Raw genomic sequence first — 16,843 nt, forward strand, 5'->3', positions numbered from 1 at the left:
TCCAAGAGCACCCCAACCGTGTCGTCGAGCTACAGTACGCGGACGACGCCTGCATCTGTGCACACACAGAAGCTGAACTCCAGGACATAGTCGACATATTTACTGAAGCGTACGAATGCATGGGCCTTACGCTAAACATCCATAAGACAAAGGTCTTTCACCAGCCTGTTCTCACCGCACAGCACTGCCCCCCCCAGTCATCAAGATCCACAGCGCGGCTCTGAACACCGTGGACCACTTCCCATATCTCGGGAGCCTTCGATCAACAAGGGCAGTCATCGACGACGAGATCCAACACCGCCACCAGAGCAGCCTTCGGCCACCTGAAGAAAAGAGTGAAGACCAGGCTCTCAAAACTGCCACCAAGCTCATGGTCTACAGGGCTGTAGTAATACCCGCCCTCCTGTATGGCTCAGGGACATGGACTATGTACAGCAGCCATCTCAAGTCGCTGGAGAAATATCACCAACGATGTCTCTGCAAGATCCTACAAATTCCCTGGGAGGACAGGTGCACCAACATCTGCATCCTCGTCCAGGCCAACATCCCCAGCATTGAAGCACTGACCACATTCGATCAGCTCCGCTGGGCAGGCCACATAGTCCACATGCCAGACACGAGACTCCCAAAGCAAGTGCTCTACTCGGAGCTCCTTCACGGCAAACGAGCCAAAGGTGGGCAGTGGAAACATTACAAGGACACCCTCAAAGCCTCCCTGATAAGGTGCGACATCTCCACTGATACCTGGGAGTCCCTGGTCCAAGACCGCCCTAAGTGGAGGAAGTGCATCTGAGAGGGCGCTGAGCAGCTCGAGTCTCAATGCAGGAGAAAGAGCATGCGGCAAACCAGCCCCACCCACCCCTTCACTTAATGACTATCTGTCCCACCTGTGACAGAGTCTGTGGTTCTCGTATTGGACTGTTCAGCCACCAAAGAACTCACTTCAGGAGTGGAAGCAAGTCCTCCTCGATTTCGAGGGACTGCCTATGATGATGACTGAAGCAAATGCTGTTGAAATTGTGGCCAATGTGACTTAAGTGAAGCACTGCCCCTTTACTTTAGCATTACCCCTCTTCCCTCCTCCACTTGTTGTGCTCTCCCCCTCATCCCCATTGACCACACAGGCCATTAAACAGATACTTGTACGTAGCCACATTCAGTAAACATAAGAACTAGGAACAGGAGTAGGCCATCTAGCCCCTCGAGCCTTTTCCGCCATTCAATAAGATCATGGCTGATCTGGCCGTGGACTCGGCTCCACTTACCCGCCCGTAACCCTTAATTCCCTTATTGGTTAAAAATCTATCTTATCTGTGATTTGAATACATTCAATGAGCTAGCCTCAACTGCTTCCTTGGGCAGAGAATTCCACAGATTCACAACCCTCTGGGAGAAGAAATTCCTTCTCAACTCGGTTTTAAATTGGCTCCCCCATATTTTGAGGCTGTGCCCCCTAGTTCTAGTCTCCCCGACCAGTGGAAACAACCTCTCCGCCTCTATCTTGTCTATCCCTTTCATTATTTTAAATGTTTCTGTAAGATCACCCCTCATCCTTCTGAACTCCAATGAGTAAAGACCCAGTCTACTCAATCTATCATCATAAGGTAACCCCCTCATCTCCGGAATCAGCCTAGTGAATCGTCTCTGTACCCCCTCCAAAGCCAGTATATCCTTCCTTAAGTAAGGTGACCAAAACTGCACGCAGTACTCCAGGTGCGGCCTTACCAATACCCTATAAAGTTACTATTTTTAGTCTGAGTAATTCCTTGTTTTGTGATTTTAAAAAAAATCTTTACTACAGTATATAAAAGATAAAAGCATATTTTCTATTCATTTATTAGCACTGGAATATAACCTGAGCGTTAGCACATGTAACTTATTTACACAAGCTTTTCTTCTGTCCTGCCCAATATTTATCCCTCAATCAACATACAGGTATAACAAAAAAATAGATTATCTGGTCAGTATCACATTGCACTTTGTGGGAGCTTGCTTGTGTGCAAGTTGGCTGCCACATTTCCGACATTACAACCGTGATTACGCTCCAAAACTATTAATTGGCTGTAAAGCACTATGAGACGTCCGATGGTCATGAAAGGTGCTATATAAATCCAAGTCTTTCTTAGAGATATTGGTTGAGGAGTAAATGTTGGCCAGAATACCTATGGAACGCCCCAGTTTGTCTTCAAAGTAGTACCAAGGGAGCTTTTACCTACACCTGAGAGGGCAGACTTAGTTTGTCTCAGTTTAACATCTTATCTGAAAGATGGCGCCTCTGACAGTGCAGCACCCCCTCTGGAGTGTCGGCCTAGATTTTTGTGCTGAGGTCGCTGGAGTGGGGCTTGAACCCAAAACCTTCTGATTCAAATGACAGTGCTACCACTGAATCACAGGAAAGGAATTGGGTGATCAACATTAATTTGTCCAATACCATCCAATAGATTTCTACTTTAATGGCACTAATGTAAAGGTAAGCATTTTCCAGACACTGAGGAATCTGATTTGATTTATTGATCTCTGTAAGCATTTGAGTTTTAAGTGGAATGGATTTGCTCGGGTGATGTAAACCGAAGGTCCATCTGTTCCTTATAATACAGTTGATCTACGTAGAGATTGCAATCTGTTTTTCCTCAAATCTGCTTTTTGCTGCCTTTTAGAAAATGTTACTAAAACATGATTTTTTTTTCAACAGCTTTTCTGCGAGAGTGGAGATTTGACCAAAATGATTGGGGGTACATAGTGGTTATGTTACTGGACCAGTAATCCAGAAGCCTGGATTACTGATTTGGAGGCACAAGTTCAAATCCCACCACGGCAGCTGGGGAATTTAAATTCAATTAATTAAATCAATCTGGAATAAAGGGCTAGGATCAGTAATGGTGACCATTACCAGATTGCCGTAAAAAACCATCTGTTTCACTAATGTCCTTTTTGGGGAAGGAAATCTGCTGTCCTTACCAATGTTCCCCCTAATTTATTTTTGAGTGCATGCTCCCTTTACCAGCTGCGCAGCCCATTTAAAGTTTTGCACATGCGTGAATTTCACGTTGGAAAAGCTGGACAGACAACTAGCTGTGTGGCCGCTCAGCTTAGAGGGAATGTTGGTCCTTAACCAGCCTGGGTGATTCCAAGCCCAGAGCAATGTGGTTGACTCTTAACAGCGCTCTAAAATGGCCTACCAGCTACTCGGATGTATCAAAACCGCCGCGAAAAACTATAATAAAACTGGATGGACCACCCGACATCAACCTAAGTACCGGATTCGGAAACTACAAAGGTACACCCAGTCATCCCTGCTAACATCTGGGGACTTGTGCCAAAATTGGGAGAGCTATCCCACAGACGAGTTAAGCAACAGCCTGATCTGGTCGTACTCACAGAATCATACTTTTCAGCCAACATTCCAGACTCCTCCCTGTGTATGTCCTATCCCACCTGCAATACAGACCCACCACGGTGGTATACAGTCAGGAGGGAGTAGCCCTTAGCATTGACTCCAGAACCCAAGAGGTCTCTTGGTAGCAGGTCAAACATGAGCAACGAAACTTCCTGCTCATTACCAACTACTGCCCTCTCTCAGCTGATGAATTAATACTTCTCCATGTTGAACATCACTTGGAAGAAGCATTGTGGGTAGCAAGGACACAGAATGTACTCTGGGTGTTGGACGTCTATGTCCATCACCAACAGTGGCTCAGTAGCACCCGACTGACCTAGTTGGCTGAGTCCTGAAGGACCTAGTCGCCAGACTGGGCCTGCGGCAGGTGGTGAGAGAACCAACACGAGGGGAAAAACCTACTTGATCTTGTCCTCCCCAATCTACCTGATGCAGATGCATCTGCCCATGACCGTATTGATAGGAGTGACCATCACACAGCACTTGTGGACACGAAGTCCTATCTTTACACTGAGGACGCCCTTCATCATGTTGCGTGGCACTACCACCGGACTAAATGGGAGAGATTTAGCACAGATCTAGCAGCTCAAAACTGGGAATCCGAGGCTCTGTGGGCCATCAGCAGCAGCAGAATTGTATTTCACCGCAATCTGTAACCTCATGGTCTGGCATATTCTCATTATACCATTACCATCAAGCCAGGGTTCCAGCCCTAGTTCAATGAAGCGTATAGAAGAGCATGCCAGGAGCAGCACCAGGCATACCTTAAAAAATGAGGTGCAACATGGTAAAGCTATAGCACTACATGCATGCTAAACAGTGGAAGCAGCATTCTACAGACAGCTGAGCGATCCATAATCGAAGCTCAGTGGTCCTACCGCATCCAGTCATGAATGCTGGTGGACCATTAAACAACTAACGGGAGGCTCCATGAATATCCCCATCCTCCATGATGGCGGAGCCCAGCATATGTGTGCAAAAGACCAGGCTGAAGCATTTGCAACTATCTTCATCCAGAAGTGCAGAGTGGATCATCCATCTTGGCCTCCTCCTGAGGTCCCCACCATCACAGAAGCCAGTCTTCAACCACTTGGATTCACTCCATTTATGCCACACAAGTGCCAGGCAATGACCATCTCCAACAAGAGAGAGTCTAATCACCTCTCCATGACATTCAACGGCATTACCATTGCCGAATCCCTCATGCAGCATGACCTCGACAACATTCAGACTTGGGCTGATAAGTGGCAAGTAACATTTGTGCCACACAAGTGCCAGGCAATGACCATTTTCAACAAGAGAGGATTGCGCCACCTCCCCGTGTCATTCAACGGGATTACCATCACTAAATCCCTCACCATCAACGTCCATTGACCAGAAATTTAACTGGACCAGCTACATAAATACTGTGGCAACAACAGCAGGTTAGAGGCTGGGTATTCTGCGGCATGTCTCTCCTCCTGACTCCACAAAACTTTTCCACCACGTACAAGGCCCAAGTCAGGAGTGCAATGGAATACTCTCCGTTTGCCTGGATGAGTGCAGCTCCAACAACACTCAAGAAGCTTGACACCATCCAGGATAAAGCAGCCTGCTTGATTGGTACCCCATCCGCCACCTTAAACATTCACTCCCTCCACCACTGGCGCACTATGTCTGCAGTGTACCATCAAAAAGGCTTCTTCAACAGCGGCTCCCAAACTCACGACCTCTACCACCTAGAAGGACATGGGCATCAGGTGCCTGGCGACAGCACCTCTTCCAGGTTCCTCTCCAAGTTGCAAACTATCCTGACTTGGAAAATATATCATTCCTTCATCGCTGGGTCAAAATCTGGAACTCCTTGCCCTACAGCATTGTGGGAGAACCTTCACCATACAGGCTGCAGCGGTTCAAAAAGGTGACTTACCATCAATTTCTCGAGGGCAGTTAGGGATGGACCATAATTGCTGGCCTTGCCAGCGACACTCACATCCCATGAATTAATATTTTAAAAAGATGCAGAGTTTATATGTTAAACAGCAGCATACTACAAAGAAATCCTTTCCCTTTTGCCCATTGCTGCTCTTTGTAGCCTTATAATGACAATCATTTAGCCTTGATTCCCTGACATAGGAGGTACTCCATGAATTATTTGCTGCTGCTACTATGAGCTTTCTTCTTCCTCCCCCCTTTTCTTCCCGAGTCTAGAGTCATTCAGGCCTTATAGTAGCCCTCCTGAGGCCCTGGTTAAGATCAGCCAACTCTGAACAGATCAGCAATGGAATCTATGGTTCATTTGGCTTAGTGCCCCCACTGGGGAGTAAATTTATCTATTGAGTCAGTAGAGGACAGTCTACTGAATGTTTTCAAAGCAATTAATGGTGGAAGGGTCACTTTGAGAGCAGGAATTTGTGCCTAAAGTACACAGCAGAGTTGGATCCTTGAGGGAAGCAGCAACAGGATGGCGTCGAGAGCAACATTAAGTGGCAAATCCTGGAAGGAAGGTTGCCTCCATAAAGTGGGAGGAAAGAGGAAGATGGAAAGAGTGCCTATCTGAACTGGAGGGGTGGTGGAGTGGAAGCAAAGTGCCATCATAAACTGATAGGGAGGCAGTGAAAACAGCTGCGGCAGTATAAAAGGAGGCAAATGGCAAGAATGGTAGAGTATTGTTTCCATTGTGAAGAGTTTTCATGTAGATATCTAGTTCTATAAGAACTTATAACTAATTAAAACAAAACAACTTTATTTGTTGCTTTCAGTGACTTGCTGGTTGTAATACGTTACTGTTGCTTTAACACCTGAAATTCTGCTCTGCAATATTGGTAACAAACTGTTCAGTGCATCTTTGTTGATATTGTGCAGTGCAATTTCAATCTGTTTATAATTATTTGAGAACTTTGGATCTCAGTGTCACGAACACTTTTGGCCGGTGGACCTCTAGTCATGCTAATTCTCGTATCTCTGGATTGTACATCATCTCGATAGTCATAATTGCATTGTGCATTTATATGCTTTCCAAAACTTTTCAAGACGACACAGGTTCAAGAAATTGGAATCCTAGTTATCAGTAATTTGGTAACCAATTCCTATTAAAATCCTTCAAATTAAGATGTATGTTTTTGAAGAGATGCAATTTAAGTTGTGGTGCAGTCATGAAAGATCTGTACATTGTGCAGTTAGAAAACTAGTTCATATCATTGAATATTCAGGATTTGAAAGACAGACTTATCACGTATTTCAAAGACACAAAATGTCATGTATTACAAACTCAACTAATGCAAAATTCATGGTAGCATTTCCATTGCCCCGCACCATCCCCTCCCTTCAGCGAGCAGTGTTCCTCATGTCGTTGCATAAGATTATATTGCAGTGGTATTTTGATGCGATGTATTATTCCATTTGATTTAAAAAAAACAATTATTTTACACTAGCTTTCAGACTGTCATGAAATGGACACCGGTCACTATCACCGATCAGTTTGCTACAGCTGCTGTGCAAATTAAATTGTGGTGCAGACACTAAGATACACATCCTCTTTATTTCACAGGCAACACCTTCAGCACATTGGCAGGATTAGTGTTTGAATGGAATATAGTGAAGGATACAGAGGCTGCTGGATACTCAGACTCCCATAATGCATTGCGGTAGGTAGTCTGGATTTATCAGATATTAATGTTTAAAATCCTTTTCATTGCTAATTTATTAGCAGCATCATTACAGCACAGCAAAATAGAACAAGCCTGTATTTTTACATTGCTATTTTCTTTCACGAGTTATAGATAACACTGCCTTTCAAGCAGCTGATCCAGCTAAAATTGTTTCACACTTTATACAAATTATATAAGAGAGGATATTACATAAACTTGTAATATTTTAACCAGTTCTGAAATGGCTGTGTAGTGTTTTAACCAATATTCAAGAAAGATGATGCAATCTTTATACTGCTTGTACTTGGCCAAACCAATCTGGGGAATCTGAAAGGCTACTCAAGTCTGGGAGATTTTTCAGCCTGTGTCTTTTATGAAAGCGTTGTCTGCCATCATAATTCTTTTTCTCCTGCCAACCCTATCGGTCATAAAGCAATCAACACTTGTAAGTGAAAAATATTTTGCCCAAAATTATCCTGTCCAGTTTGTTTCAGTCTCTTGGTCTGAAATGCTATTTTTGTTCCAGTGGAATTTGAGGGTCTTGACATATAGGTTCTAAATTATGTGATGGAGCACTCTGTTTTCCACTGTCAGTTGTTACACCGGGTGTTTTCCATTTGATTTGACATGCCTTGCCTCATGCAAATTCATTCATTGAGCTCGAGGAAGGGTGAAATGACTAAGATTGCAACTCCTCATTGAGATCATTCAGGCTGAAATGGGCAGATGGGTTTGCTTTTTAAAAAGCCAGTGCAAAGGAACCAGTCTCTGAACTATTTATCCTTGACAGATTATACAGGAAGCATTAGGAAGTGTTTATATTCATATCATCTGCAAGTGCTTTCCACGTATGCTCTGATAGAATTATTCTGCATCTAGCTTTATCATTCAGGAAAGCGCTGTTACTTTCTAAACCTCTGTCACTATACACGAATGGCTCATGTGGTTATTAAAAGGACAGTCAATGTACCAGACATTTGGGCAATGCAACACTCCCATCTGATACTGCAGTTCTCATCAGGACAGTGACGCTACTCATAGATGGTAAATGGCAGCCTCCGCTTCCATGCTAGATGAGTCTTAGCACACCCGAGTTCATTGCTGCTGTCTCACTCCCTTCTTTCTGTTATTCACTCATAGATCATGATCCCTGTTTAAATATTCCAGTTTCAAATGGGTAAGCTTGCAGAATATATGCAATCACCTGCAATGGCTTCTCTTCCCAATCCCGCAGTGTCACCTCCTGGGTCCCCCAAGGATCTATCCTTGGCCCCCTCTTATTTCTCATCTACATGCTGACCCTCGATGATATTATCTGGCAACACAATGAGTTTATACGTGCACTGATGATACCCAGCTCTACCTCTCCTCCACCTCTCTCGAACCCTCCGTCTCTATACTATTGATCTGCTTGTCCGACATCCAACACTGGATGAGTAGAAATTTCTTTCACTTAAATATCAGGAAGACCAAAGCCATTAACTTTGGTTCACGACACAAACTCAATTCCCTTTCTATTGATTCGATCTTTCTTCCCGGCAACTGTCTAAGGCTGACCAAGTCTGTTCGCAATCTTGGTGTCATATTTGATCATGAATTGAGCTTCCTACCTCATTCATTCTATCACTAAAATTGCCCATTTTCACCTTCGTAATACCGCCTGTCTCTGCCCTTACCTCAACTTATCTGCTGCTGGAACTCTCATCCATGCCTTTATCACCTCTAGACTTGACTATTTTAATGCACTTTTGGCCAGCCTCCCTAGTTCTACCTGCATAAACTTGAGGTCATCTAAAACTCGGCTGCCCGTGTGCTAACTCACACCAAATTGGCTCCCAGTTAAGAAACGCCTCAATTTTAAAGTTATCATCCTTGTTTTCAAATCCTTCCATAGCCTCGCCCCTCTTTAATCTCCTCCATCCCTATAATTCCCCAAGACCTCTGTGCGCCTTCTCTTCTGGCCTTTTGAACATCCCCGATTTTAAGTGCTCCACCATTGGCAGTCATGTCTTCAGCTGCCTAGGTCCAAAGCTCTGAAATTTCCTCCCTAAATCACTTTGCTCTCCACTTCTCTCTTCTCCTTTCAGACGTGCCTTTAAAACCTACCTCTTCGACCAAGCTTTTGGTCTTCTGCCCTATCATCTTTCTATATGGCTGTGTCGAAATGTTTTGATAACGCTCCTGTGAAGCGCCTTGGGTCGCTTTTTATTACATTAAAGGCACTATATAACTAAGTTGTTGTGCACTCTTGAGTTTTTTTATTGCAAGTGGTTTTTGCTCCACACTCTTGAATATTTGTGAATGAGGCACTGGTGAACAGAACATCTTAGATTCAGTGGACTCTAAGACGATCAATAGTGTGAGTATGCTCACAGATTTGTAGAGCTGTTGAAAAAAAAACATTTATTAAAAAAAAAAGGGGGCAGTTAAGTGTCTGGAGTGTCCCCCAGATCGGTGGGGGGGCACTTGATCTAACGTTTATTTTGTTCCCCCCCCCCCCAAAAGAGTTGTTGAGCTGGCACGGCGCCGATCCTGGGCTGATGTCTGACGCGCGGTCAATGCCATCGAGTCGCTAAACACAGCGCTGGGCCCTGACTCCATTAGGTCGAGGAGGCTCAAGCATGTGGGGAGATCCTGTCCGAACTGACCCCCATCTGGATGGAATTCCTCATTGGCGCCAAGCCCCGAAACCTCCCTCGGGAGCCAGCGCCTGACAACTTGAGCCGCCTCAGGGAAGTCCCCTCTGTGCCTTTCAGTTCTGCGTGGAGGGGTTTCCTGTACAGGCTGCTCCTGTACACTCTCCACCTTGCCATCCTTGTCTGCCGTTCAGACACGTCATGGCTCACCATCTTGCCGTCCGGAGGAGGCAGCGGTCCCCGATGGAGTGCACTCTACGCGGGAGTTCTCCCACTGTTTATTGGGGACTTGGCCTGGAGGGTGGCGCACGGAGCAGTCCCGTGCAATAAACTTTTAAGTCGGTTCACGGGCTCCCAGGCCGCCTGCAATTTCTGCGGTGTGGAGGAATCCGTGTTCCATGTTTTTTCAGAATGTGCGAGGTTGCAGCCCCTGTTCCATTATTTAAAGGGACTGCTCCTCAAATTCTGGTTGCACTTCAGTCCCACACTCCTGATCTTTGGGCACCCTTGCGGAGGGGAGCGGATAGGTCCGAAGGCCTCCTCGTAGGACTGCTCCTAGGCATGGCCAAGGGTGCCATCAGCCGGTCCAGGCAGCGGGCGGTCGAGGGAGTCGTTCAGCCCGACTGCCTGCCTCTCTTCCGCTCTTACATCCGGTCCAGGGTGTCCCTGGAGATGGAGCACGCGGTGTCCACCAGTATGCTCGCGGCCTTCCGCGAGAGGTGGGCACCGGAGGGACTGGAGTGCATCATCACGCCCGGCAACCAAATTTTAATTTGATTTTATAAATGTTTTAACGTTTAATTTGTTTTATTGCCGGGTTTTAGTGTCCCCCTCCCTTTTGGCCAGGGGGCACTTGTATAATTTGTGGTTGAAGTGCCACCAAAAAAAACAAAAAAAGGGCACTTGAAAACTGTTTGGAGTGTCCCCCCCTTTAATAAGGGGGCACTTGATTTAATGTTTATTTTTGTTCTCAACAAAAGAGTTGTAGAGCTGGCATGGCGCCTATTCTGGGCTGACGTCTGACGCGCGGCCAATGCCATCGAGTCGCTAAAAACAGCACTGGGCCCTGACTCCGTTAGGTGTGTCAAGGAGGCTCAAGCATGTGGGGAGATCACGTCTGAACTGACCCCCGTCCAGATGGAATTCCTCATCGCGCCAAGCCCCGAAATCTCCCTCAGGAGCTAGCGGCTCACAACTTGAGCCTCCTCGGGGAAATCCCCTCCGTGCCTTTCAGTTCTGCGTGGAGGGTGTTCCTGTACAGGCTGTTCCAGCACACTCTCCACCTTGCCATCCTCGTCTGCCATCCAGACATGCCATGGTGCACCATCCTGCCCTCTGGAGGAGGCAGGGGTCCCCAATGGAGTGCACTCTAAGTGGGAGTCCTCCCCTTATTTATTGGGAACTTGGCCTGGCGGGTGTTGCACAAAGCAGTCCCGTGCAATAAATTTTTAAGTCGGTTCATGGGCACCCCGACCACCTGCAATTTCTGCGGTCTGGAAGAGTCCGTGTTCCATGTTTTTATGGAATGTGCGAGGTTGCAGTTCCTGTTCCGTTATTTGAAGGGGCTGCTCCTCAATTTCTGGTTGCACTTCAGTCCCGTGCTCCTGATCTTTGGGCACCATGTGCGGAGGGGAACGGGCAAGTCGGAAGGCCTCCTCATAGGACTGCTCCTGGGCATGGCCAAGGTGGCCATCAACTGGTCCAGGCAGCGGGCGGTCGAGGGGGTCGTTCAACCCGACTGCCTGTCTCTCTTCGCGGTTACTTCCGAGCCAGGGTGTCCCTGGAGATAGAGCACGAGGTGCCCACCGGTACGCTCGTGGCCTTCCGCGAGAATTGGACACCGGAGGGACTGGATTGCATCATCACCCCCGGGAACATGATTTTGATTTAATTTGATAAAGTTCCCAAGTTAATTTGGATTTATGTGTTCTAGTGCCTTTTTATTTAAAAAAAAAAGGTACTTGATTTAAACGTTCAACTTAATAGTTGTAAAGCTGTTGAGTTGTGAGTGGCTTAGCCAGTCACGTGATGTTCACAAGACTCAATAAAACCCCAGTCAGTTGGGTTCAGGGGCTCCATGACAAGGCAGGTGGTTGTGCGCCTGGTGGATGAAGTGGTAATGTGTAATGTGATTGTTAAACCTTTTGTTAATAAACCAACTAGTTCTTAATAGCGATGTATTGCTATGAATTCTTAAGCAAAGACTTTACTAAACGGAAGGGCAGAGGGTCTTGGAGCAGTCAGGCTGGTGTCGGATTTGTTTTGGATGCTGCTTTTTCCCTCCCTCTGGTGAATCCATCATGAAATTTGTCCGGTGTTTTAAATGCACATTTGTAGGCAGTACTTGATTCTGCTTCTGTCTGTCAGTGCATTGGTCCTCTACTGTTGAGTGAGGTACATCTGCTCAGTGGAGCTTAGTAGATTTATAAGAAGGTATATTTACTCCCATTTGAACATGTTTGTTTTTACGAAGTGTTCATTTATCTTGCTGGGTATAACTTATAATAATGGTATAGGAGTGCACAGTATTATATACCACTTGGCTTCTTGGAAGATGAGTGACCAGTGATTCCCTTCACACGCCATATGAATGTTTCAGTTTTAATATTTGTGACTTTGCTTGCGATTCATATAGAATGCATATAGGGCTAGAAATTGACCAGCCCTGCGCTCGTTTTTTTTGGTGATATTTCACCTTTTTTGTCGGTAAAAGATACGCCAAAGTTGTGCGACGGTGGTTTTGAAATACCGCGGAAAAGCGGACCACCATCTTGCAACACCAAAAAAAAATGTGAACACTTAAAATTCGGCGCACCCGTAGTTAGGAGAAAAAATACCACCCAAGAAAACCCCAGAAACAGCGCTAAGTATGAAGGCCTGCAAAAAAAAGTTTTTATTTTTTAATTCTTTTTCTGCGACTTGCTGGATTGTTCTGTGATTTTTGATTTTTTGCTTTTTGCAATTTTTTTGTGTTCTTCTTCCTCCCAGGGCCTGTCTTCTTAGCGGTTTCCACCGCGAATCCTCGTGCAATGCCGCTTTTTACAGTCTGGCGCATTTTTTGCCGATTTTAGGCCTTTACTAAATATCGGTATTTTTAATGGTATATTTGGCGAAAAATGCCGATGTCGCCAAAAGTTCCATTTCTGGCCCATTGACTTAATATTTGCTTTTTAATAAATGCTGTGTAGTATTGCCATGGTGATAACAACTCAAACAAGATTTACAAAATGTTTTAGTTCCTGAAGGTTAGATTTTTTACATTGGATGATGTAAGCATCTCTTTCTTTTACCTCCCCCTCACTATTCTTCCCCAATCCACTAAAAGCTGTGAAGCATCAAACCATTGTTGGAAATTTGGGAGCAGATTTGGGAGTCTGAAACTGGGCATTTAGTTTATTGTCTTGTATCAGAAATAGCACAGAGGTGGTGATACGGGGCCAGCTATTATGAGCCAAATATTTTGTATAAATGAGCCAGCTGATATGAACTGTTCTTGCTACTTTTGTCTGTCTTTATATTTCTCCACAATAAAGAACTAATGTTTTGAGTAAATAGCATGGTGACAATTTGTTGCAGGATACTCAAGTTTTCTGAATCTACCTACACTCCACCAACTTACATATCCGAGATGGAGAAACATGGCAAACAAGGAGATACAGTTTTGGTGTCTGGGATGAAGACAGGAAACTCAAAGTTGAAAGGCCGAATACAAGAAGCAATTTACAAGGTAATTTAACATTGATGCATTTGCAAGTTATTTTTTCCCCATTATTTTAAGTTTTCTAATGCTATGAGTGTAAGAGGCAGGCAAGCTACTTCTATACTTTCTTTTGCCATTGTTGAAATTGTCATTATGCACAATTCATTGTTGCAAATGAGGTTGAAACCCATCATTTTGCTCTGATTTCGTCCCTATAAATGTTGCACTTTTTAAAACAATGCCTCAATCAAAACCCTTCCTTTCAGCAGGTATAGAAACCTTGGAAGCAACTGTTGAAGCTCTTAAAAATTTTTTTCCAGCATTGAAGCAGTGAATTCAGTAGCAGTAAAACATAGTAAATACCAGCTTATCCACGTGTGTATTCCTGCTTCCTATACTGAAGGGTTAATGATTCTATCATCTCATGATTCTGGGTGAACCACGTAATTTAGTGCATTGCAGATTTTTTTTTTAAATACACTTTTATTTCCCCATAAGTTAAGTAATGGTGAAGGAAATGCTGTTCCAGTAAGTATTGATAGAACTACTGAATTACCAGCATAGAGATGAGTGGATTTTTAATGTCGCTGTTTGCTCCTTTCTGCCAATGACACTATCCTGTACTATAAACAGAGTATTTTATCAGCAAGTATGTGAAACAGCTGTTGAAAGTAGTTCTGTGCTACACATTTAATGGGAAATTGGATTGAAAACAGAGTTAACAGAAAACAAGCTAACAAACTAAATAGAAAAAACAACCCAGAGGACAGTGACCATCAAGCATCTGTACTCTGTCCCCTGCTGTACATTTTCCATGTACATGACATGGAGGATGATAATTAATTAAAACAAATTACTAATCTGTATGGCGAGAATAACAGTCGATGTTAAAGCGATTTGAACCAATGAAGTGAGTGTGCTAAGGAGAGTCGGATAGATTTTTTGATTACAATAAATGTATGTTAAAACACCTTGGAACAGGAAAAGCAATGTGTGCAAAGATGATGTGTCAATTAGCAAAAGTTGAAAACTGAATTCAGTGAGACTATGCATTAGCTGCAATATGGCTAATCGTGTTTTAGGATCATCTCAATGACATTTGACCATAAATTGGAACAAGTTCAACTAATTTTTGTACAGCTTATTGGTGAAGTCGTGTATCGATTACTGTGTGATGTTTAAGTATGCCACCTTCAAAAAGACATTGACTTAATCTGCCAGTTTCAAAATATAGTCAAGAGGATGATTCTGGGGCTTTGAGTTTTAAATTAAGAAGTTCACATAACTGACTTTTTCTATTGGAGGAGAAACTAAATGCACATGATCTCAGTTTTTAAAATACCAAGAATGGATAACTTGGCTATTTAAATAGGTCTGTGAATGCAACCACAGGACACAAATCAGAAGGAACTCCCTCATCCCCACTTGCATTTGTTTGAAGCCTGATCCACATAACTACAAGGAGAATATTTACAGAAAATTTTGCTGTGGGTGGTATGTGGTTCAGGGAAGGTGAAGGCTTGATGAAAATGGTCTTGTTCCATGCTTTTTTAATGTTAATTTGGTTATTTGGTGCAATAAAGGTGGCAACAGTTGACTTACATTTTCTTTCTGTAACAATCCTCTGGAGGATGCAGGGGAGATCCATTTAATTCATCTCCCCTTAACTAAAGTAGTTGGGGAACTATTTGGACATTCTAGAGAGAGATTCACGTTCTTGTACTCTAATATTAGTGTAACTTTTGGCTGTTCTTCTCTTGTTACACTCGCTTGCATGAGGAGAATTACTGAGTATTGAGACTCACTTCAGTCCTGAATTTCACCAGTCACATTCCTCACCTTTTCTATTCTATTCTCAATGAATTTCGGCATGAATTCTTCCACGCATGTGCAATTAGCTGTGTTTTTAATTGACATAAATTGACTCATCTTGGTACATCACAGGGATTCTACAAGATACCCATATTGATTAAATGTGTGAACTTACAAAGCGTATATGAAAATGACAGGAAAATACCATATGGTCCATTAAGCCTTTCGCACATGATTATACACCATCTACCCACCAGCAGCCTGGAAGAGGCAAAAAAACAGATTAAAAATCGAAGGCCAATTCGGGAAATGGGAAAGAAATCTGGAGAAATTCCTCTCTGGCCCCCCTTGGGCAATTGAAACTAGTGCAGGAGACCACATTAAGAACATAAGAAATAGGAGCAGGATTAGGCCATTTGGCCCTACGAGCCTGCTCCGCCATTTAATAAGATCATGGCTAATCTGATCTTAGGTTCATCTCCATTTCCCTTCCCGCTCCCCATAACCCTTCATTCCCTTAACGTTCAAAAATCTGTCTATATCCATCTTAAATATATTCAATGACCCAGCCTCCACAGCTCTCTCTGGCAGAGAATTCCACAGATTTACGACCCTCAGAAGAAATTCCTCCTCATCTCAGCTCAAAATGGGCGACCCCTTATTCTTAAACTTTGCTTTTCCCCCTGGTTCCAGATTCCCCACAAGTGGAAACGATCCTCTCTGCATCTACCTTGTCGAGCTCCGTCAGTATCTTTAAAAGTTTTAATAAGATCACCTCTCATTCTTCTAAGCTCCAATTCATATAGGTCCAACCAACTCAATCTTTCTTCATAAGTCAACCCCTTCTTCTCAGGAATCAACCAAGTGAACCTTCTCTGAACTGCCGCCAACGCAAGTATATCCCTCCTTAAATAAGGAGACCAAAATGGTACGAAGTACTCCAGGTGTGGTCTCACCAATACCCTATACAGTTGTAGCAGGACTTTCCTGCTTTTATACTCTATCCTCCTTGCAATAAAGGCCAACATTCCATTTACTTTGCAGATTACTTGCTGTACCTATACACTAACGTTTTGTGTTTCATGCACAAGTAACCCAGATCCCTCTGTACTGCAGCAATTTGTAATCTTTCTCCATTTAAATAATTTGCTTTTTTATTTTTCCTGCCAAAGTGGATAACCTCATACTTTCGCACATTGTACTCCATCTGCCAAATATTTGCCCACTCACTTAGCCTGTCTATATCCTTTTGCAGATTCTTTGTGTCCTTCTGACAACTTGCTTTCCCACCCATTTGTATCATCAGCAAACGTGGCTACATTTCACTCAGTCCTTTCATCCAAGTCATTCATATAGATTGTAAATAGTTGAGGCTCCAGCACCGATCCCTGTGGCATCCCACTAGTTAGCATTTCCAATTGGAAAATGACCAATTTATCCCGATTCTCTGTTTTCTGTTAGTTAGCCAATCCTCTATCCATGCTAATATATTACCCCCAATGCCGTTAGCTCTTATCTTGTGCAGTAACCTTTTATGTGGCATCTTATCGAATGCCTTCTGGAAATCCAAATACACCACATCTACTGGTTCCCCCTTATCCACCCTGCTTATTACATCCTCAAAGAACTCCAGCAAATTTGTCAAATGTGATTTCCCTTTCATAAAACC

At 43.9% G+C, this 16,843-nt stretch overlaps 1 protein-coding gene across 1 annotated transcript in view; it reads left to right on the plus strand.

Annotated features, from left to right (window-relative positions):
- Window positions 1-16,843, plus strand: part of nup210 (nucleoporin 210) — a 179,351-nt gene that overhangs the window by 30,722 nt on the left and 131,786 nt on the right. The window contains exons 4-5 of the mRNA XM_070895346.1: window positions 6,927-7,023; window positions 13,239-13,389. Coding sequence (XP_070751447.1) covers window positions 6,927-7,023; window positions 13,239-13,389 — 248 coding nt within the window. The remainder of the gene's footprint in view (window positions 1-6,926; window positions 7,024-13,238; window positions 13,390-16,843) is intronic.

The sequence above is a fragment of the Pristiophorus japonicus genome, chromosome 12 (genome assembly GCF_044704955.1).
Source record: "Pristiophorus japonicus isolate sPriJap1 chromosome 12, sPriJap1.hap1, whole genome shotgun sequence".
NCBI lineage: Eukaryota > Metazoa > Chordata > Chondrichthyes > Pristiophoridae > Pristiophorus > Pristiophorus japonicus.